The sequence below is a fragment of the Pteropus medius genome, unplaced genomic scaffold (genome assembly GCF_902729225.1).
Source record: "Pteropus medius unplaced genomic scaffold, Ma_sr-lr_union100, whole genome shotgun sequence".
NCBI classification, from domain to species: Eukaryota; Metazoa; Chordata; class Mammalia; order Chiroptera; family Pteropodidae; genus Pteropus; species Pteropus medius.
The window spans coordinates 38,805,007-38,828,338 of NW_024355205.1; the positions used below are offsets into that span (position 1 = coordinate 38,805,007).

General features: G+C 53.8%; 1 protein-coding gene across 5 annotated transcripts in view; it reads left to right on the plus strand.

The window, feature by feature from the left end:
* The window catches only part of TRAPPC10 (trafficking protein particle complex subunit 10), a 67,796-nt gene that overhangs the window by 27,929 nt on the left and 16,535 nt on the right, over window positions 1–23,332 (plus strand). For 4 of the 5 annotated variants that reach the window (XM_039857584.1, XM_039857586.1, XM_039857589.1 and 1 more), the window contains 11 exons: window positions 669–864; window positions 2,660–2,771; window positions 5,161–5,408; window positions 13,918–14,064; window positions 14,671–14,785; window positions 15,645–15,721; window positions 16,467–16,558; window positions 18,572–18,712; window positions 19,143–19,369; window positions 21,548–22,062; window positions 22,822–22,963. In XM_039857584.1, the coding sequence (XP_039713518.1) occupies window positions 669–864; window positions 2,660–2,771; window positions 5,161–5,408; window positions 13,918–14,064; window positions 14,671–14,785; window positions 15,645–15,721; window positions 16,467–16,558; window positions 18,572–18,712; window positions 19,143–19,369; window positions 21,548–22,062; window positions 22,822–22,963 (2,012 nt within the window). The remainder of the gene's footprint in view (window positions 1–668; window positions 865–2,659; window positions 2,772–5,160; window positions 5,409–13,917; window positions 14,065–14,670; window positions 14,786–15,644; window positions 15,722–16,466; window positions 16,559–18,571; window positions 18,713–19,142; window positions 19,370–21,547; window positions 22,063–22,821; window positions 22,964–23,332) is intronic. The other variant, XM_039857585.1, reaches the window with a different exon arrangement.

The following is a 23,332-nucleotide window of genomic DNA, read 5'->3' on the forward strand; positions in this document are numbered from 1 at the left end:
ACAGACCCACAAAGAGGACGTGTTAACAATGGCACTTCCTGGGGACCAGTGTCGTCCCGGCAGCTGAGAGTGCGGGGCAGCTGGGTGGGGCTTCAGTGAGCTGCGTTTCGAAGGGCAAATAGGAGTACGCGCGGTGACAGGAGGGGACAGCACAAGGAGCTCCGTGGGCTCGAAGCGGGAGCGGGACAGCGGAGGCGGGGCAGCTAGACGCACCGAGGTGTGGCGTCCTCACGCTCCCTGCCAAGGAATCTTAATTTATTATGTCCAGCAGCCAAAAGGGGTTTTCGAGGGGGACGGGGGAAAGAGATTTGGGAACCGACTGTGACACGATTGCTTTTTTTTGCAGAGAATGTGGAGGCAGAGTCTTAAGACCCATCTTAACTCCCTCTCCTTTCCAGTTCTTTCCACAGCAGCTCTTTGGAGCAGCGCTTTCTGCCCACGTGGCGTGGAGCCTTCTCCTAATCTGGATTCTCAGCGCTCGCCTCATGATTTTCACCAGTGGAGGGAGGGAGGGAGGACGGGAGGGAGGAAGGGAGCACGGGAGGACGAGAGGACGGGGTGGGGACGGGGTGGGGAGGTCAGCACGCACTGCGGGAAGGCGCGGCCGCGGGGTGGAGCCGCGCGCCCTCGGAGAGCACGTTCCAGGTAGTCCGCTCGTGTCTCCGCAGGTGTGTCGTGCTCTCCGACCCCCTGAAGGACTCTTCTCGAACTCAGGAGTCCTGGAACGCCTTCCTGACCAAACTCAGGACGTTGCTGCTCATGTCTTTTACCAAGAACCTGGGCAAGTTCGAGGACGACATGAGGACCCTGAGGGAGAAGAGGACGGAGCCCGGCTGGAGCTTCTGCGAGTATTTCATGGTCCAGGTACCTGCTGCTGCGGCCCGGCCCGGCCCGGCCCAGCCGCGCCCGGCCCTCGCGCCGCTGCTTTCTGAGTCAGGGGGATCTCTGCTGCTCATTTTTGTTGCTGTTTCGAGACCAGTGTAGTAGCTGACAGACATTTCCATCTCCTGGCCTGTCGTGGGTGGTGGGGGGGACCAGAGATGGTCTCCCTGGTGACTGACATTGCTCCCTGCTGCTTCAGGGCCGGCAGCTGGCCTTGTCCTCAGAGTATTCCTGGGACCATCAGTGTCTCGGGCCTCTTGGGGCGTCCGCCCTGGACGCGCCGTGGGCAGGGGAGTCCTGCAGTGGCGGCGGTCTCGATGGGAAAGGTGCCACCCGCCTGGCCCCGCTGTGACTTCCTGAGGCGTCTCCTCCTCTTGTTCACAGTCCGGGTTTCCGTAAGAGACAGTCCTTAAGCTGGTTTCTCTGTTACAGCTTACACGATGGCTACATATTTCAATTGTCATTATAACAGCTCTTTTTCCGTTTTAAGAAGAAAAGTTTTAAGTGAACAAAGGGACGTGCGGTGGTACAGATTAGGGGCGTGGGGACCTTCCTGGCACGCAGAGTGACAAGAATGTCGCTCTCAGGGTTCTTTGTCCTTAGTCACCATATTTTGACCGAAAAAGCATAATTTTCACACTTAAATATCACGTGTGTATTAACTACCGAAGAAATAATGCACTCGGAACCAATAAAAGACCAGTTCCAGTGAAAACGTGCGACGTGTATCTCTCACCCTGATGCTTGCTTTGTATGTGCTGCATCGGATGATTGGTACACGTGAGGGGGTTTCGTGTGCGGTTGGCCTACAGAGCTTCCACGTTGCCTGTCTCTTCACCCCTCAGGCTTGTCAAACCTAGTTTCTAAGAGTTACGAGCAAGGGGGAGGGGAGTCTAAACCCAGCGGTATTGGATTGGAATCTGAGATGTCAGTGTGAGCCCATGGTTTGGTGGGCGGGTGGACGGGCGGATGGATGGATGGATGGATGGATGGATGGATGGACGGACGGATGGATAGGTCGATTCGGAAATACGGATGTGTACGTGCGTCCTGAGGCTTAGTACACACCGCATACTTACATTTTCTAGCTCTGTCCTCTGACAGCCTAGAAAATGTGATACCTCAGTACCAGTGAGTACACCTACTGCCAGGATCTTGGTTTCTAAACTCCATTCTCCACTAAAAGGTGCCGGGGCTCCTTGCAGATTGGCTGGTTCCAGGCCTGGGCAGGGAAGATACCAGAGGGACCCAGAGTATCTCGTAGAACCAGCAAGTGAGGAAGCGCACAGAAAGGATGGGGGCCCACCTAGAGGGGTCTCCCCGGGACCCAAGCTGGGACAGCTCGTGCGACAAAGTGGATAGTGACAGACCGATTTTAACCCGTGGAATAAAGTTAATAGATGTGAACGTACGTAGGTCTGAATAAGTAGCCGGCTGAATGAGTGAGTGGGGACGGGGCCAGCTCCTCCACCTGGAAGAGTTCCAGTTAAAGGCGTGAGTCTGAGGTGGCAAGGGGAATACCGAGGACCGAGGGCGACTGGTGTCCCGTTGCCGCCACCAGGTCGCGGGGGCTCCAGGACTCTTCTGGGCCTTCTCCTGTCCACTCCCCTCCCTGCGTCTGCGGAAATGTTGACGTGTCATCAAACTGGTTTTTACTCAGCACAGCATACGCGTTATTCACAGTGCTTCTTGCTTTTCTCCGCTGTAACCTTTAATAGCGGTGTTTCAAAACGCTGATATGTGTTTTTGCTTTTTTTAAACTCTGTCGGGCGAGCAGGAGGAGCTTGCCTTCGTTTTCGAGATGCTGCAGCAGTTCGAAGACGCGCTGGTGCAGTATGACGAGCTGGACGCCCTGTTTTCTCAGTACGTTGTCAACTTTGGTGCTGGCGGTGAGTAGCGACGTTTGAGAAGCAGACCCTTCTGTCAGCGCCGTTCCCCCTTCCCCATAGTCCGAGGATGCCAGTTAGCCAGCACGCGATGATACCATCTTTCATTACTGCTTTTCTGTAAATTACGTAGGATGGATTTTCATGGTTCCGGTGGGGAGCGAAATGAGAATTGAGAATTAGTCACTTTCACTTTCAGAAGAGTCCTGAGCAATGAAAGCATTTAAGAAGTCGTTTTCTAGCTATTGTCATTTTCGCAACTTAGTGCTGGCCAGTGACACTTGAGTCTGTGCCTCCCGGCTAGCGTGCGAGCCGGAGCCCTCATTCCATCGTGCGGTCGTCTTCACAGTGTTTGAGTGTTCATTGGAGCGAGCTTTATATGACACAGTTTTATATAATGGGTGTTGATGAACTTTAAACTTTCCGATAATTAAGTTCTTTTAAAAGTACAAAATTGGCCCAGTGAAACCATGTGCAAGGAGAAAGGTTATAATTGTCCCCACTGTTTCGTGGTTGATATTTATTTGGATGGAAATGGCATCGTATTACATAGACATTTGTAGCTTGTCCTTCCTCTTAACGGCCCATCGCAGGCATCCAGGTTAACGGATGAGGTTCTGTTATGTTTGTTCGTGGCCGCGTAGCTTCACGGTGTGGATTCGTGAGTTTGTTCAGGGGTCCCCTGGTGTTGGACGTTCGGGTTCTTTCTGCTCTCGCCCCCACACATAGGGCTGTCATAGACATCTTTGTTGGGTGTTCTTTTTGAGAGAACCCTTGTCATGATGACCGAAGGAAGGAGTGGTCCCAGGGAGCCGTGGTGCCTGCTAGGAAGCTGGCGGGAGGGTGAGGGCCTGGGGCAGCCCGTTCGAGCCCCGGGCGCCAGCCGTGCTCCGGGAGTGGCAACGAAATGCCACCGATGATTCCCGCTCCAAACGTTTTTATATCAAGTCAAGGTTTGGATCTTTCCCTTTGCTAAGACACAAATAGAAACATACAACCAAAGCAAAGTATTTACTAATCTAATTTTTACAATTTAGAAGAGGTAAAATTACATTCCTGATGTTTCACGTATTTATGTTATACACATATATCTTTTAAATATCTTACATATTTCTTAAATTTACTTGTTCTCTGTTTTAAAATAAATCCGGAGCGATTTAAAATCCAGCGGTAAACCCGGACCCAGTTTTGCAGCCGAATGATGAGATCGTTCACTTCGGTTCCTTCATTTAATAGATACTGTTCTAAATACAGTAGGGAGCGAACAGAACCCCGTCCTTCATGGAGTTTACATGAGGGGGAACAGGCATAGAGAGAGATGCTTATTAACTCCAAGGCTGAGAGCGGGCTGCGGGGAAGAGCTCAGGTGAGGGGCGGGCGGCGGGAGGCGCTGTTTGACTTTAGACGGGGCTGTGCGGGGGGCCCTCTGAGCAGGCAGCATCGGCACAGAGGCCTGACTCGAAGGTGGAGGTGAGTCAGGAGAATCCTGGGGGTGGGGACAGCAGAGGGCCCTGCTGGTGTAGGGACCCGCTGGGGCGGGCTGGGCACCTCACGTGGCGTGCGCCCTGACAGCTCCGAGTTCAGATCAGCTGAGGTGCTGTGGGTGGCGGTCACACCTTAGATTCTCAGGTTCGTCAGCCACCAGGGTCGAGTCGCTCCCCGACAGGGCCGTAGAGTGGAACGGTTAGGACGTCTCCCTTTCGGGGCGAGGAAAATAGATTGAATTTTTTTGTTTGTTTTTGTAAAGATCGAATGACCTGTTATTGTAGATTCTTACGTGTTTATTCCAAACACGTTTGTGTCTTGGAGTTCGAAGTTAAAATCAGAAGCCTCATTGGATATTTTTGACAAGCAGGACTTGCCCCTCCGCTTGCTGCTCCTACGTCTCCCTTGTGCCTGCTGTCCCTCCTCTAGGAGTGGGGCCCAGGTAGTCGACAGTGGGGTCAGACGAGTGAAGAAGGTGGAGATGGAGGCAGGCAGGCCCGCCCGCGAGGCCCGCCAGCAGGCCCCCCTCCAGCTCAGGCCTTGCGCCTCCCCTTGGAGCCTGCTGAGCACAGTGTCCGAGCCCCCGGCCCCTGCCCCCGACCCCCGGCCCCTGGCCCCCAGCCGCTGGGCTGTCCACGGCTTTCTGGCCTGGTACGACAGCATGCCTGTGGCCCAGGCCGTGTACCCCTGTGCTCATCACCAGATGCCGCATCCCAAGTGGGGGCGCGGGCGGTAACTGCCTTGTCCCCACGTCCCCAGACTGGCTCCACGCCAGACGAGGGGGTGGGCCAGTGGTCGGGGGCAGCTCGCCTTCAGCCACCCGTCGGTTCATGGGTTCCGGAGCCCCGAGAGGGGGTCAGGTGAGGGGATGCACAGTCAGCGCCTTTCATGCTGTGTGTTTGTTTAGATGGTGCCAACTGGCTGACTTTTTTCTGCCAGCCGGTGAAGAGCTGGAACGGCTTGATCCTCCGAAAGCCCATAGATATGGAGAAGCGCGAACTGATTCAGAGGCAAGAAGCCACGCTGTTGGAGCTGCGCAGCTACCTGTTCTCTCGCCAGTGCACCCTGCTGCTCTTCCTGCAGAGGCCGTGGGAGGTGGCTCAGCGCGCCCTCGAGCTGCTGCACAGCTGTGTGCAGGAGCTGCAGCTCCTAGAAGTGAGTCGGCCCGCCCTGCCCGGTCCGCACAGAGCCCGACCCGACGGCCCGGCCCGGACACGGGCGCCCAGGACAGTTTCTCCCTCGGGACGTCCGCGGGCTTAGCATGTTCGCCGTTACCCTGGACGCTGATTACGTAATTGCCGGAGAACACGGCTTCCGCGCTCAGCGTGCTGGGGCTCACGTTGGCCCGAGCAGGCCTGCTGGGCCGCCTCGCTGTCACCGTGCCTGTGGCGTGCTGTCACCGCGCCTGTGGCGTGCTCCTAGGAGCAGGCACTCACTGCTGGGCCGCTCACCCGATGGGCACGCACGCCCCGCGTCGGTTTTATCTCGGCCGTCTGCGCTGCACGCGGCCACGCAGGTAACGGTGCGTGGGGCACACGGGCCGCGCAGTGGCCGAAGTTCCACGGAAGGTACACGACGAGTACGTGTGTGCGTGTGCGTGTGCGTGTGTGTGGGTGAAGGAGACCGGTCAGTGAGCCTCACCGCTGTGTGTCTGAGGTGGCCGTTCACCCGGCTCCTGAGCGCTTTCCCTGCCATAGAATCACAAACATGGCCGTGCCCTGAGGGGACCTCGGCGACTCTGGGGTCCCGCCATTTTGTGGCTGCGGCCCCTTTACCCGGGAAAATGCACGTGCGCACGTCCAGAAGGTCACATGTCCTCGCAGGATTCATAGGCACCCCAGCCCGTGCCCCCGGTGAAGACTCAGTGAGCGCTCTGGTTCCGCTTCACAGATGAGGAAGGTGGGTCTGGAGTGGACACTCAAAAATTTAAGAGTTTTTATCAAATTATTTTTCTTGCCTTAGTTAATCAAACAAGCGAGGCAAAATAAGTTGCCACCTCGAAATACTGCTCTCGGCAGCTCCGACTGAGTAGGTTTGGATCCCGCGTCTGCCGCTCCGCCTTGCCACGCACGCGGGCTGAGCGGCCGGCCGCCTGTGCCGGGCGCCGGGAGACTTCGCCTAGGGTACAGATTTTGTCTTACTCAGGGAAAAGGAGCACGGAGTAGGGTCAGGGCAGGTCACGCTTGGCACTTCAGATGGGGTGACCCCAGGCAGGTGTATCCCGCAGAGCTGCACAGCTTGGGACGGGTACGGGAAGCCATACAGCCAGGCCAGCTCAGTGCTGTGCGCCCTCTGTCACAAACTCAAGGATTTAAGACTCTTTCCCAGATTCTTGTTCTTGCCTTAGAAAGCTGACTAGTCACACACAGCACGGCTGCCACCTTGCAGAGAGGCGAGGAAGCTGCTGGCGAGGGCCCTGGCCCTGGGGAGGCCGCACTGCGACCCGTCCTTCTCTAGGCATTTTGGAAGCTGGAGGGCGAGGGCGCCGTCGATGTGTTATGTACGATAGCTGGGGACAGCTGAGGACAGCTGAGGACAGCTGAGGACAGCCGGGACGGGAGGGCAGGGGACTGCGCGAGGTGGATCTGGATGGCCGGCCAGGACCCAGGACAGACTAGCAACGGTGACGCCTCTTCCTCTGCCGTGTCGCTCACCGGTGTTTTGTCCCCCCGGGGCCCCCCTCACACTGGGGAGTCCAGATAGGCCGTGGGCTGCAGGTGGTGCGCGTGGTGCCCGCTCACTCCGCAGCGCACTCACCGCCTCTTTCGGTGCCCCCAGCGCACACAGTCCTCTCTCGCCTTAGCCTGTGTCCCGAGTCCTCTGAGGCCTCTGGCCACCAGGAGAGGGAATGGAAATGGGCCATTGCCTGCCCTTGGGCCGGAAAGAGGACCGTGCCTATGGCTTGGGCTCAGCGCCTCATCGGCTGCGTCCCCGTGCCCTCAGCCCCGGGCTGGGCCTCGCTGCAGGCGCAGTAGTGTCCTCCGCGGCGTGTTCCCTGCCTCTTGTCCAGCGAAGCAGCCGTCGTCACCCTGCTCTTTCCCCACTTGAATCACGTTTGCTGTGCTCCCCCTTGCGAGGAGCTGACCTGGACTGCGTGTTGAGCGCAAGGTGAGGACGCACCGCCCAGTGTCCGCCCCTTCAGCCTCTGTCCTTCCTGATGACCACCTTGTTCCTTTCCTCAGGCTGCACACAGCCCAATGCCATTGAGAGAGAGCATCGTCACGCGGCGGTGTCCCCGTGTCCTCCATGCGCGCGAGGTGCCCTGGCCTCAGGTGCGCCGTTCCTGTTAGGCCGCCTGGGACTCGGCTCTTCCTGGGACAAGCCCGCAGCCCTCGCGAGGCGTCTGCTCTCTCATGTGGCAGCTGACTGAATGCCGTGGGCATGCGGTGCTCCATTTTCCTCTGGTCTCGTCAAGTGTCCTTTGTGAGGGCTTTAGGAAGACAGCCTGGCACAGAGGCCTGGAGGATGATGGACTCTGGAGCCAGGCACGCGGGTCCCACTGAGTGATCCCTGCCCACTGAGACCTGGCTCGTCGTCCACACGTGGGTCCCATCAAGGTGGAGGCGGACTGGGAGCTGCCATTTGGCTCTTAGGACACGTGAGATGGCACGCGTGCAGGGAGTGTGGCAGAGCACCGGGCACGTCGTCAGCCCTCGTGCGAGCCACGTCTTGGCGTGGTCTTGGCGTGGCCTCCTCGTCTCGTTTTCTTGACCGTTGCACGGACACTTACGTGTTGGCGTTTTTAGAGACTAGACATCATGTGACACTTCAAGCACAAAATTTAAACTCTTCTCTCATCTAAGTCGATTTTTTTGAGTGGGAGGGTTATTATGTCTTAAATACGTTTTGCAGTTGGTGCTTAAGTTGGAAAGTTTATTCTTAGTTTCTTTTGAAATCTGGAAACATTCAAAAGTGAAAAAACAAAGTTATTTACTTAATTTTATGCATTTGATTTTTCTTTCAAAGATAGATTCACTTTCCTGCATCCGGGCTGGCTTTCTGGTGGATTGCTTTTCATATTCATGTCAGTGGCCAGAGGCCAGTGTTGATCTTTGGCTTCTGACACACATGGCTAAGGCGGCTTGGAACACGGCCATCCCTGGCCGTGGGCGAAGCTGTGGAGATAGAGGCCAGGGACTTGGTTGGCTTGCAGTCTGGGCTGGTGTGTGGTTATTTTAGGGTTTGACTTATGTTTGTTAGTCCTTTTTAAGCCCAAAGCATAAGTATTGTGATTGTTTCGTGCATTTCTAATTGTGACATCTGTAGCAGAAAATGCTGTACGTGTTTTGCTTTTGTGGTTTGTAAGGCTTATTCTGGTAACTTCCAGGTTGATTAATCAGTTGATTTAAAGTATCTTTCGGAGTAGGAGAAAGGGTGGTGGCCAGATGCCGTGGGAACGAGTGGTGGCCAGATGCCGTGGGAACCGGCCCCACCTCTGCAGTGGGGCCTGTGGTCACGCCCCAGGGGTGCCCAAGGAGAGCCTCGGGCCAGCTCCCCTGATCACAGATGCACAAAGGGGGACCTTGTGCCTGCTCCAGACAGCTGTCGGGGGTCAGGGAGGAGCGTCCACAGCATCACAGCACCGGCTCTGCGTGAGTGCCAGTGGCGCCATCACAGACTGCTTTTTTCCTACAACACTTACACAGTTTTTTCTCCATTTACCAAAAATCGACTCTGTTCTCTGTGTAAGTTTGGAAAACCCAGACACACATACAGAAGGAGCGTTGCAGCTGCTCTCCCGGCTGGAGGCCCGGCCGTGCGGCGGCGACGGCTCGATGGCTCAGTCCTGTGCTGAGCAGGCTGCCTGAGCCCTGCCACCACCACCGCCTGTGTCCAGCGTGTCACCTCCATGCGACGTGGTCGCACAGGTGGATTGCTGGTTCAGGAGCCGTGTGTCCTTGAAGCGTTCAGCGTACACTGTCACATTGCCTTTCAGAAAGATCTCCCCATTTTCAGTTATACCAGCAATGCCTGCGTTTTATTCTTTACCAAATAGTGAGAACAATAAAAGGAAGGTACTTTCTAGAAGGCCATGATCTGCTTGTTACAGTGACCGCCCAGATGATTTTTTCTTAATGCGTTCTCTCAGCACTGACTTGTCTTTCGTCAGCTTGGGTTGTGATTATGTGCACAGACAGGGTAGGCCGAGAAGGGTCAGGACTGCTCAGGGTCCCAGAAGAGCCACCTGATCCGGAGACTGGGAGGCTATTGCAGCCAGTCGGCCAACCGGTTTGTGAGCAGGGGCCGCATGTGGTAGAAGCTTCCAGATTAAGCGAAGGAAAGAGATAAAGTGTGCCATCCAGGCTGGCCGGTGGGGATTGCTGTCCTGAGGTGCCCCGCAGAGGACGGAAGCAGAGGTGTGGCCGAGGACTGTGACTCGGGGTCATTGGGTGCTTGCCACGTACCAGGTGCCCCGCGGGGGTCCTCAGTGGGCAGATGGAGGCCACCGTGTGGCCCAGAGTTGTGAGGACCAGAGCTGGCCCGGGAGGAGGTGTGGACAGGAGGTGGCGTCCGTGCAGATGAAGGGCATTACTGGGGAAGGCCACTGAGAGTCCACGGCTCTGGGAAGAGGGAAAAGGGCTGCTGAGCATCCTTTGAGAAACCGTTGGTCGTCTGCCAGGCACTGTGGCCAACACGGGGTTGGGGGCGGGGAACAAGCATGACGGGGAAACGCACAGTCGAGCGCACTGAGCAGCTGTGTCGCGGCCGTCAGCGCATAGTCGCCCAGCGGCGAGAGGACAACGTTGAGGTGCAGGGTCGTTCGTTGCTGAGACGGTTAACACGGGTTGGCAGCGTCCGCAGAGCTGAGCACCTACACCTGCCCGGCGCGGACAGCAGCACGTCCGCGTGCGCGCCCAAAGGCAAGCGCGCAGGGCCCGAGGCGGTTCTTCGTCGCTGCGAACTGGAAGTAACCCGCGTGCCCATCACGACCCGGGGCACAGTCACCGCGGTGTGTGCAGGTGGCGGAGTGGCGTCCAGCTTGAGACGGACGGTCTCGTAGCGGGCGGTCTGACCACACAGTGAGCCAGAGGAGGCGTCCGTTTTGTGTCCCTGTGTACAGAGTTGGAGGTGGAGCAGAAGCAGGCCGTCGTGCGCGTCAGGCCAGTGATGGGTTCCCAGAGGGGACGGTGGCGGGCGGCGCTCCCAGTGGGGGCCGCGGCAGCCATGCTTCTCCAGCAGGGGGCGGGCACGCTGGGGTTCCCTTAGGACTCTGATTTTCAGTATTTGGGCTTTGTAAAAAATACAGTTTTAACGAAAGAAGGAGTGGAAAGAATCTTCGATTTTAGGCTTCGCAAGGGGTACAGCAGCTCCTGCCGGCGCCAGCGACACCGTCCTGGGGGAGGAGGGGCCTCCAGAAACTGGAGACTGTGGATGAGGCTGTCGCTTTGACAGGACTGCCGTTCGCAAGGGGTTGTCCGGGTGGCCCAGAAGTCCGAGGAGAGGTGCTCAGCATCCTCTGGGCCGCCACTGCCTGCAGACGTGTGGCTTCTGGGACAGACCCGTGCGGGCCACTAGACAATCCTGGCATGTTGGTCGAGGGCGTGTGTCCCATCTTGACTACTGTAGGAGCAGGGCTGACGCACCTGGATGGGCTCCCTGGATGAGCGCACCGTCATTCGACAGGTATGAGTGGTTCTGGGGGCTGCAGAATGACCTTCTTTTCTGAAGTTTATGGGACTTGTATGGAATTCTCAAACTACCTCAATAGTAAAGTAATACTTTAAAAAAAGGTGGACAGTACCCAGGGCTGGTGAGGGTATAGAAACGGGGGAATTTGACTTTGGTGATATGGTGTAGATTTGGGAATCCACTTTGGGAAATTTCTGGTTAAACTGAAGCACACGCCTGTCCTGTGACGCAGCAGTCTCGTCCCAGGTACCCAAGGATAGTGCCATGTCGTAGAAAGGCCCAGTGCCCGCGGGATAGCAGAGCAAGCTGCTGACAGCCCCGCAGGGCTGGCCTGGGCTGGCACCGTGCTGAACGGAGGGCGCCACGTGCAGACGAATGTGTGCTGTGGGCCTCGGTTGACGCGACGTTTGCCATCAGGCAAGAGGCATGGCCGGCGACAGGCAGAATAGGGGCGGCTGCCTTTTGGGGGGTGGGTCTCTATTGGGGAGGGGCTCAAATGAGCCTTCCAGGATAATGGAAATGGTCTCTGTTCCTCGAATTGAGTGGTGGTGACAGATGTAAATATTCCTTGAGATCTAAACTTAGGATTTGTGTCTTTTACACATTTCACTGTATGTATTTTGTAACTTGTTTTTTTTTAAAGCAACAAAAAATGGTGCAATCATATATATGTTTCACGAACATTTCCACAAATCTTAAATGACCCAAGACCGAAGTTCTGGCTGTCGTGGAGCCCAGCTCTGTCAGGCCTTTGCAGTGTGTGGAGAAGAAACAGGATGGCTGGTCCCTTCGGGGTATTGGCTTGGGGTCCTGTGAGGGGCCAAGATGGACACATGCACGTGTGTGGCAACATAAGAGGTAAATGCCACCAGGAAGCAGCAGATCAGAGGTGTCGTGAGATGTCATGTGACGTACTGATTAGTGTGTGGATGTCTTTCACTGAAAACTGAAATTTGAACTGGTGGGTGGTAGGACATGCCAGAAGCTGCCAGTCTCTGAAAGTACGGGCAGTCGAGGCGCTGTCGTCATGGAGCAGACCTCGTGGCCAGCAGCTGTGTGTGTCGTGCCCGCCCACGGGGGGCAGGACTGGCGGCCGCTTCCGGTTTCAGCCGGAAAAGCCAGCACGGCGTCCAGATGGCAGAGCAGGGCCCGGCCCCTGCGGTCCACACGTGCCCTCGTGCTGGTACAGCCGCCTCCAGGATGGAGGCTGGAGCTTCGGTGGCCTGCGGCTGCCACTGGATTCGCCTTTTTCACCCCTCGGAAACCCGCCGCTGATGAATGGCGTTGCGTCTCACACTCCATCCTTAAGACTCACCGGAGGAGCCCTTGCTCTTTGCAGAAAGCATATGCCGAGAAAACATCGTCGTGTAACCTTCCCACCAAGGAACCCACTGTCTCCATCACGACGTGTGACTCGATTCTCCCCACGCACACAGATGTGTCCTACGAGTCTATTGCTTGTTCTCCGCCTCTATCGCTCCGCGGGTTTTGGAGAGGGACCCAGCGTCCAGGGGTGTGGGCACTCCAGTCCCGAAAACCAGGGGCTTGCAACTGGCTACCCGTTCCTGCAGCTCCCCGTGCCCGCCTTGAGCGCCCTGCCTGGCGCGTGTCCTTCACGCTCCCTGGCAAATAACCGTGTGTGCCTGAGGGGAGGGGCCGTGTGTAGCTGAAGCCCCGCCACCCCAGGACTGGCACTGTGTGATGTCGTGTGAGGTGCAGATACCCAGGTCACCTGACACCTTAGAGCCAGGAGCCCCCTCGAGGCAAGGCCAGTCCCCTCAGACCTGCCCTGGTTTGTTGGGGAGGGAGGAACATGCTCTTTCCGGGGCCGCAGAGCTGCGTCCTGTGACCAGCTCTTCTGCGTCCCTTTGGGTTTGGTCCATTGTCTGGATGAGAAAGTTGTGCTACTTTATGAAAGTAGCTTCTGATCACGTGATTTTTTTCTATGTTGCTTTTTCAAAGGATCTAAGTAGTTTAGTTTGCCTTGTTCAGAGACCGGACAATTCAGCTTTTATAGGGTCGCTTAATGGCGCCCTCTGGTTCTTCCAGTTGGTTCCAGGTCCTCTTATTTGTGCCCGGTGCGTTGAAGGAGTCCTTACACAGTCAGTTTTGCCTGCATTGCATATCTCTCCACTTGTCAGACACCCCATGATGTCAGTGCCACCAGGAAAGCAGGCAGCACAGATGCCATTGATCGTGAGGCACATTCCTGTTTCAGAGATGCTGAAATGTGAAAAAATGTGCCTTAGACTCGACCACGTACAGTAGATGCTTTTATATAATATTACGTTTATTCTGTTACTTTTTAATGGAACCGCTCAAGTATACTCAGAGGTAGAGAAGATGCTATAATGAACCTCTGGGCCCCATCTCCAGTGACAACAGTTACCAGCCGGCGTGTGGCCAGTCACTTAGGTCATCTTCGTCCCTGTCCCCTTTCCCCTGGCTTGTTTTTCAGGCCAATGCTAGACATTGAGTTTTATTTGTGTGTAAATATTTCGGTGTATATCTCTGAGCAACAGGAGCTCTTTTTTTACATAATCACGCCTAAAAACATTAGCAGTAATTCCTGAATATCATTTAGTATCTACTTAATGTCCTCATTTCTAGACTCGAATGGGACCTTTCTGACCTGCGACCAGCAGTCGTCTGAGGTCTTAGCTTCCTCCCTTCGTAGTATGTGCTCTTCAAACTGAGCTGTGACCAGATCTCAGACTAAGTGATGGTAGCTGGCCTTTTCGTAGGCTTCTTTTCTCATAAGCTTGAAAAAACCTATTTCTGAAAGTTACACCCCCGCCAAGTCACTCGTCGTCATCTGAAATCTAAAGCCAGGCCGCGTGTTTGGACGCAGATCACGGCCTTCCTGTTCGCAGGTGGACCGACGTCATTGCTGTCATCCCCTTTTCTTTCCTGTGCTTTGCAGGCGACGGCGCCATTGGGCTGGGTGGCTGCTCCCGGGGGCGGACGAGAGCGTGTGGGCGTGGGCGCGTCCCCCCCGCGCCCTCCTCACGCGGCCGCTCTTGCGCCCTCCCAGGTGTCTGTGCCGCCCGGCGCGCTGGACTGCTGGGTGTTCCTGAGCTGTCTGGAGGTGTTGCAGAGGATAGAAGGCTGCTGTGACCGCGCGCACCTAGACGCGAACAGTGCCCACACCGTGGGCTTGTGGAGCTATGCCACGGAGAAGGTAACGGCCCCGGACACGGACGTGGCCTTGCCCGTGGGCCGCGCGGGCGGTTCTGGTTACTTTAGGGTGTGTCCCGTAGCCGCAGGGACTAGCCGCTGGGGACTCAGTGGTCCCCTGCCAGTACCAGAGAGCAAGCACTTGCCGCCGGTGCGGAAGGCCTGGCCCACTGCCAGCCAGTGGAGGTGGGCACAGACAGGCGAAGCGTGGAGTGTGTGGAAAGGCAGAGGGGCTTCTGCTTAAGTGACTGACGGTAGTCCTGGGTGTGCGGCAGGGTGGCCTGCCGGCGCTGGGGTCGTGGCGTGCAGACCGAGCAGGGGGCCTTGAAAGCTTGGCCGAGTGCAGGCGGGTGAATGGCGTAAGCCGAGAGTTGCCAGCCTCAGAGTCCCTCAGACTTACGGTGTGGAAGGTGTGAGTTTGGAATGATCTCAGCGAGATGTGTTTCTATTTCACATAAGAGTCATTTAGACAGGAAATTAAATTTGAATTCAGTTAGGAGATTAAATGTCTCCTAGAACTTAGTTGGATTTTAATTTTTATATTTAAGTTTATAAATCCTCTGCGGACTTTCGTGGCAAATTAATTGAAATCGTGGGTTTATCTCAACAGCTGAAGTCCTTGGGCTACCTGTGTGGACTGGTATCAGAAAAAGGACCTAACTCGGAAGACCTCAATAGGACGGTTGATCTTTTGGCGGGTTTGGGAGCTGAGCGGCCTGAGACAGGTACTTTCTGAGACGTGCGCCTGTAGTTGGAATGGCGGCAGCTGAGGAGATGCTCGGCTGTGACATGGCTCGTGTGACTTAAGCTCTGACAGTGCAGTTACTCACCATTTGGGAAATTACACGCAGTATTAGCTGACCAGGATAATGTGTAGGATATTTTATTTTTTAGTCATGTGAAGAAGTGTTAGAAATAGTTTCATAAATAGTTGGAAGCGTTCTTAAAAATGTGTCTGAGTTTCTCATAGGCTTAGATGAGCTGAACATGATTTTTTACAGCCCACGTGACTTTTAAATGCACCAACCTCACCCTGCGAATTACAGATGATCTATTTTTCTAATTATGGCCAGACCATTTCCTTTACTCGATATATTACCCCCAGGTAATGAAGCGCTTTGAAGAGAGTGTTGCTAGTTCCTTTAGGTGCGAGCGTAGTCGTAAGCATATGTGATTTAGCAAAACTGTTGCTGAAATGAAAAACACTTAAAGGACTCCTATTAAAAACTGAGCACATTTGAGAGAGGAAGTATATGATGTTTATATTGCACTGTTTCACCTTGAGACCTCAGCTCCTTTTGACAGTAATTTAATCCATCAGAGGATTTGTAACATGTGCTTTTAAAAATCCTCATCTCAGTCAAAGATAAAAGTCTTACATGAAAGATTTAGACTATTTCGTGCATGTATCAATAGACAGGAACGTAGGTAATTACGCAGTTTCGGTGGGCCTGGCTATGTTTGTAATTTCCACAAGTGTCAGATAAAGTCATCTCCCTTGGGCAGGGGAGGGACAGTGTAAACTCACACGACTGGACAGAGAAAAGATGAGACTATAAGAACTCTTATTTCTTTCCGTTTAAGCAAACACAGCTCAGAGTCCTTACAAGAAACTCAAAGAAGCATTGTCATCAGTAGAAGCTTTTGAAAAACACTACTTAGTAAGTATTTCATGTTCCTCGTCTACCTAAGGCAGAAAACCCGACGCTACTGCGTGACCTTGGAACTGGGATGAGCTGGTATTCGGGACCTCCTTCCGGTTGGCTCATTGCGTTTCTTTGGTGCCCTAGGGAGTTGTGGGTAAGAATGGAATAGTTTATCATCAGATGTTTATTCATGTCCATGGTGCCATAATTAAGCACAAAACACTTTCAGATAGTTATAATTTTGTTCCGAATGGTACTGCTCATTCGATGGCATAGAAACCAAAACAGAGGACAGTGAGCTCTGTGAACAGAGGAGTAATTTGGGCGGGGACAGGGCCGAGTTTGGGAGAGACCTCAGAGTGCAGTGTAGTCAGGAGCTTGGTGAGGCAGCCGCGTACCTGGGTCTCGGTTAACACGGGAGCATTAGACGGTGGCCTCCGATAGTTTGTCCCTGTCATTCAAAGAGTGAGAAAGAGACTAGAAGCGTCACTCACATGGGCAGGCACTCTGACAGTCAGAGGTGCTGTGCCTGCTGAGTTCGTGTTGCTTTTCCTCACGCTTCATAATTTTACGTACAAGTTAATGACTTCGTACAAATCACATACGACATAAAAACTCAACACGGAAGTAGATGCAAAGGACAAAATAACGTGAAGGCTATATTAAAAAGTCTTCGGCTTCAGCTCGGGGTAAGTAAATGTGGGATTTATCTAGCGTTGAAATTCAAGTGCAGAGTTACGTGGTTTTTACTTTCCCGCAGGAGCTGTCCCATGCCGCCATCGAAATGTACACAAGCGTCGGGAGGATTCGATCTGCTAAGTTCGTCGGGAAGGATCTAGCAGAGTTTTACATGTAATTGATTTTGAACGTCCCTGAATTTCAGTCGTCTCGCATGGGCAGTAAGAGAAGACTTGTCGTTGTGTGTAGAGCTGGTATGACGCGCGCGTCAGCCTGTGCAGTGAAAAACGCAGAGTTTGTTACCCGGTCGCCCTCATTTCTGGTTCGGTTTCTTCGAAAACCACATGGAGAGATTTTTAGCGTTACTCTTCATAGCTGTTAGTGATCTTTGCATTTCTTCTATTTAATCAAATTAACGTGATGAAGTTATGTCACGAATAACACGTATGTGTAGGTATTACATGTAACGTATGTAGTATTATAGTTACATTTATTTAATTAAAGAATCTACGTTAAATAAATTCTTTGGAACGTAGATTCTTTAATTAAATAAATAAAGAATATTTAAGGATCTACATTCAGTGGCGTCTAAGTCGGGACGTACATTCTAAATATTTTGTTCTGTAGCATTTGCTCTAGTTTACACCAAATGCTCCCTGGGAGGACTGGACGCCTGGATGTTGGCGACGTAACCGCTTGTGTTACGTCTGTGAGAGAGGGTGGCCCGTGACTGAGCGATGGTGTGTACAGGTGCTGGGGACATTCCCAGTCTAGCTCCAGCTTTAGGGTCGGATTCTGGAGAAAAGACGCGAGACTTAGCGTATTTCTCACGTGTGTGACAAAATCAGCCTGTGGAAGATCAGACACCCGTCTGGCAGTGCAGCTGCTGGCGGAAAGCCCTGGAGAGAGACAGAAGGGAACGGCTGTTTAACTTCTTTCCAGAAGAACCGTGTCTGAAGTGGTATCTCGAAGTCTGTGATTAAGTAGTTGCATTAGATGAAACAAGGAAGAATATCTTAACTGATCGAAGTGAACTTCTTGGTTTTCCAGATGCGCTCGGAGCAGCGCGTTGACGGCGGTCAGGGCTAGAATTTGGCTCCCTCGAGCCTCCATCCAGTGTTCTCTCAGGAGCGAGTTACTAGTTAAAGGAGCAAAGAAGCCGTAGCTTCCGCTGCCGTGAGTGGAGCCACCTGAGCACTAGGTTCTGAGGCCAGCAGCCGCAGTGGGCCGGAGCTGGAGAGCTGGGTCCTGGTTCCAGCTTGGCCATAGACTGGCCGGGTGACCATCAGCCACTGTCTCCAGGGGATGGATGGCGGGTGGGCTGTAAGAATCTTCGGCTAGAGATAGTTACTGAAGGAGTGTTGGGGGTCCAGGCCTCATGAAAGTAGAAAAACTGACACACGTAATTTGATAGGTGTAAATTTTGCTTTGAGAGTGAGAAGTGTTGCCGCAGTGGCCGGGTGATGAATCTGGGTTGTCTGCCAAGGATGCTCCTCCGCGTTGGCCTTCGTCCCTTGAGTTCAGGGGTCCCAGCCCTCTGGGGAGAGCCAGGAAACCCGTGTTGTCACCGAGACTTTGGCAAGTTCTCGCTAGTTGTGCTTTAAACTTTGTTTTGTTCTGAACTTCGTGGAGATTTAAGTTGGGACTGCGGAGAGCTCCCTTGGGTGATGAACGTTGCTACTTCAACTCTTCCTGGTTCTCTGTAAAGCTCGGAGAGCCGCTCCATGCCGTTTGCCCGAGTTTCACAGTCGGCCCACGTTCCCCTCTCAGCTGGGCCATGTAGACGGCTTCTGTGTTTTCCTGTCTTCAGTAGGTAGGTGGCACTGAGCCCCAATTTCATAGCTTCTCGCTAACTAGCTGCGTCCCTGAGGGCACATCCCGCACCTCCTTTATCCTTGGCGTTCTGATACGTCGGCATGAATCAGCGAACGATGCCCTCCCTTTCTTACCCCGAGGTCCAGCTGTCGGGTTCTTTGACCAGTGTACGATGCTGGCAGGCCGTGTCTCAGGTCCGGTTCTGTGCTGCTGACGCGTGCTGGCACCAGGGCTGCGGTCAGGGAAGGGGCTGTCTGAGGATGATGCGCAGGTGGCGGGCTTGAGAAGTCTGGGCCGCGTCGCGACAGATCACGTCTGAGTTTGTTGGTGATCGTGAACCATGACGAAAGCTTCTGTTTGTTGATTTGCAAGGAGGAAAAAGTCTCCACAGAAGGCAGAAGTCTATCTTCAAGGAGCCCTAAAAAATTACTTGGCCGAGGGCTGGGCGCTACCTGTCACACACACAAGGAAGCAACTGGCCGAATGTCAGAAACATCTGGGACAGATCGAGAAGTATCCTTTAAGTCAGGGGTCTCCACACCCCGGGCCGAGGACCGGGCCGGTCTGTGGTCTGTTAGGAACCGGGCTGCACAGCAGGAGGGAGTGACGGGCGAGCAAGCGAAGCTTCATCTGCATCTGCGGCCGCTCCCCAGCGCTGGCGTCAGCGCCTCAGCTCCGCCTCAGATCCTCAGGCATTAGATGCTCATAGGGGCACCGGTCCCTGGTGCCAGAAAGGTCGGGGACCACTGCATTGAGTGTAATATTTTCATGAAATTGGAAAATTGCTTTCTGTTTGAATAGCGACAGTGCCCACAATTGAGTGTTTAGTAATGCCTAATGATTACGAGAAAAGGCCTACCTGTACATAGGAACCGTGTGGAATATAAGTTAAAGCCTAGTCCACATAGTTGATCTCTTTTTGAGTTCCTAATGACTTAAAAAGGAAAAAAGACTACTGGCTGAGCTGCACCCCAAAAGCTCTGGGGGTCTGCGGAAGCCGGTCGTGCCCGCAGCCCGGGAGAAGAGGTGCTGTCTGCAGGCCCCTTGACTCTGTGCCCAGCTACCTTCAGAGCAGCAGCCTGTTGGCCAGTGATCGCCACCTAACTGAAGACGAGCGGAAGTACTTCTGCCAAGAGATACTCAGCTTTGCCAGCCAGACGGATAGCCCAGGTGAGACCCTTAAAGCTTTTCATTATGAACGTTTGCAAGTATTATAGAAAAGCACAAAGGATACTACATTGTATAACGTATACTAATCACCTAGATTCAACTGGTAACATCCCCCCCGCCACAGCAAACACGTATCTGTGTCCAAACAAACACGTATCTATGTCCAAACACGTATCTGTGTCCAAACAAACACGTATCTATGTCCAAACACGTATCTGTGTCCAAACAAACACGTATCTATGTCTTCCTTCTTCCTTCTTCCTTCTTCCTTCTTCCTTTTTCCTTTTTTTTGGTTGAACTTCAAAGTAACCCCTGTCCGTGGGGAACACCTCACCCAGAAACAGAGTAGCACAGTCTTCTGAGAACCAAGGGGGTCCCCTAACCACGCCCAAACCCACAGTCTAGCCTCAGCCACTCCTCAGCCCAGATTCAAATCTCATCATCTCAGTGTTTTTATATGTTGTTTTTAGCAGGGTCTAATCAAGGATCACATATTGCATTTGATTTTGTATTTCGGTTCTCTTTTAACTTAGGATAGTTCTTCCCATGTCTTTTTCTTGTTTTTCAAGACACTGACCTTTTTTTTTTTTTTAACATATAACAACTTTTTGAAGTAGAATTCACATAGGGTAGACCTCGCTGATTTGCAGTGGCTTTTAGTATATTCATGGATATATGTGCAGCCATCGTCCCAACCTACTTGCTCTGCAGATACCTCTTCTGGGTATTTCATGTAAATGGCATCGTACAGTCTGTGTCTTTTTGCAGCTGCAAGGTTCTTCCACGTTGTAGCGCGTCAGCGTTTCATTCTTTTTCATGGCTGAATGGTATTCTGTCATATGGACGGACCACATTGTGTTTATTCCTTCATCAGTTGTGTGACATTTGGGTTGTAAGACTGACTTTCTACAGACACGGAGCCATTTGTCTCATGGGAGTGTCCACCAGGAGATTCGGGCTAACTAACTTGGCATGTGTACTTTATAGGCAATGCCGGGGGAAAGATTAGACTTACCGTAGCATTTAGCTTGTCACGTTTATCAAGAAGACTGATTTAAAATAGTTACTGTCTCAGCTCAGTGGCCTGAGCAAAATGCCGCAGACCGGATGCTTAAACGGACATTTATATCCTCACAGCTCCGGAGGCTGGCTGAGCTCAGGATGCCAGCAGGGTTGGCTTCTGGTGAGGCTCCTCCTCCCAACCTGCCCATCATGGCAGGGACAGGAGTGGGAGAAGGGCTTAGGATTTCAACTTAAGAATCTGGGGTAACACGGTTTCGTCCACAGCATTTACTACTAACTACTTGAAAGCCAGTGTTTTCGTAGGTTTTGACTTCGGGTCACTGACTGCCATATTTCTCCAGCCATTTGCATGGGTTTTTCGGGGGCGCATGGCATCAATCTGTTGGTTTTAGATTCTTCAGTGTGCCCAAACTGGTCACTGGTAGAGCCGTGTGCCACGTCTGCTGTGTGTGACATGTATGCGAGACTGCAGGAATGCTTTTCCTGCCGGCATTCCTTGTCCTCTCTGTGTGAATAGAATGTTCTGTAATTGTCCACTGTTTTCTTGTGGTTTTATAGCATCAACCTCAGCAAGGCCCTTCGTCGATTACTGTTTAATACTCCCGGTCAGCCCTGTGGGTTTCTAGACAAACAGCTGCTTGTAGAAGGAGGCGGGAGAGAGCAGTGGGGTCTTCCTTAGTGACTGCGGGTCTGGGCCTCCCTGCCCTCCTGCGCTCCGGGAGGCAGGCCCCGCTCTGTGGGCTGACTCACAGGCTGCGAACGCCAGGGTTTGTTTCTAGATCTGTGGGGGGCGGGGCACGGACATCTTCGCCCAGGACTTTATATAGGTGAGAAAGGGCCAGAGTTCCTTGAAATAGCTCTAGGGACTGGACTGTTCACAAGTGTTGCTTTTTGAAACTAAGGAGTTAGTCGACCTGTATTTCTCTTAAGTTTGCCAAAACCGAACTTGTAAATCGTAATTTCTTCCGATTTTATGTTCCACGCGTTCTCTGTGCGCGCGTTCACATTCTGCTTTCGGCAGAATGCTCTTCGGTGCGTGGAGACGGTCGAGGTCGGGCGGTTTTAAATCGTCTCTCTCGAACGTCATCGCGGCTTCTCGCGCGCCCGCAGCCGCGTGCCGCTGCCTGTGTCTTCTACGAGTGGTCTGTTTTCCAGGTCACAGGGTCGTGCTCCCTATGCATTCTTTTGCACAACTGAGAGACCTCCGTTTCACCCCGTCCAATGCCGTGGTCCACGTGGGCGGTGTTTTGTCCGTGGAGATGACCGTGTGCAGTCAGATGCCCGTCCCCGTGCACGTGGAGCAGATCGCCATCAACGTCCACTTCAGCATCGAGAAGAACAACTACCGGAAGACCGCCGAGTGGCTCACCAAGCACAAGACGTCCAACGGGATTATTCACTTCGCCACGGAGCCCTCGCCGTTCCCCGCGTCCCCGAACAGCTTGCCCGCACTGGAATTGTACGAGATGTTTGAGAGGAGCCCTTCCGATAACTCACTGACCACCACAGGGATCATATGCAGAAACGTCCACATGCTCCTGAGAAGGCAGGAGAGCAGCACGTCCCTGGAGACGCCCTCGACGGTGGCCCTGGAGGACGGGGCCCACGTGCTCAAGTGCAGCAGCGTGACCCTGCAGCCGGGGGCCAACACTGTCACGTTCAGGACGCAGGTAGGTGTTGGGGGTGGGGAACTTGACCTCAGAGGTGGCCAGGAATGGGCACCGGCCTGCCGAGTCGTCCGCGGTGCGGTCGGGGTCAAGTGCAGGCCTGGCGCCCGCACCTCGTTTGCTTTTTACCCTTAAAGGAAAATAGACTGACATTTAAAAAATCTCTCATGCAGTTTTAAGGCATTTGGTACGTTTTATGTGACGTTCTTAGCATCGGTAATGCTTTGCATCCTCACTGGACTTAGATTTTTCCCTTCGTATTAAAATACAGCTGCGTTTGTTAAAATGAGATTTCAGAGAAAATGGCACACTTTGGCATTAAACTTCCTTTTCCTTTGCGGCTGCATGGACGTCAAACAGCTGCTTCCGCCCCGCTCTGACACAGGTCTTTCTCCCCTGCGGCGTGTCCTGAGTCCACCAGCCCAGGAGGACGTGGCCGGTGGACAGTGCAGCCGTTGGTCACGTGTGTTAGTCTTAGAGCAGGCCTTGTGTCTCATGCCGGATGGCTCCATTAAATACCTTTTCAGAAAAAGGTCGATCACATTGAAAACGCAGTACTAGGAGCACAAAGTCGAGTGTCGGCGGCAGTCAGGCACGCAGACAGGCGGCCGCGTGTGGGCACGCACGCGCAGGGCGGGGGGAGGTGCGGAGGCCGACAGGGACAGGGACACTGCCACACAGAGCCGGCGGCGCAGCCTTCTCCTGGGCAGCTCGCAGTTACGAAAGCGGTAACGACTTTCTGGTGGCCACTTTTGACCATAGGCCAAGGAGCCGGGGACATACACGCTGCGGCAGCTGTGCGCCTCGCTGGGCCCGGTGTGGTTCGTCCTCCCGCACATCTACCCGCTGGCGCAGTACGACGTGTACTCCCAGGAGCCGCAGCTGCTCGTGGAGCCGCTGGCTGGTGAGTGCCCGGGCCACTGGGGCCTTTGTTCCGCGGGCACCTCCCTCCCTTACGCGGGGTCACGTGGAAGGGGGCCTTTCTGCACCGTCAGACCAATGCGTCGTCGCTGTGTCCTTCGTTGAGAGACGCTCGGGCTAGCGTGGTGGAAATTCTGGTTGGGAGCTCATGGTGCTCTCGCTCGTTGAGTATTTGCTTCCCTGTAGTTGCTGACTTTCACGTTTAATAAACACGGTGTATGTGAAACTGAGAAAGGAGAAAAATGAGCCATCAGTCGGTGTTCACGGCAGAGACCGAGTGCGTGGGACGCCTGCTTAGAGTCCACTTCAGAGACTAAAGACTAAGTGCAAACTTCAGTTAGTCTCTGACCAA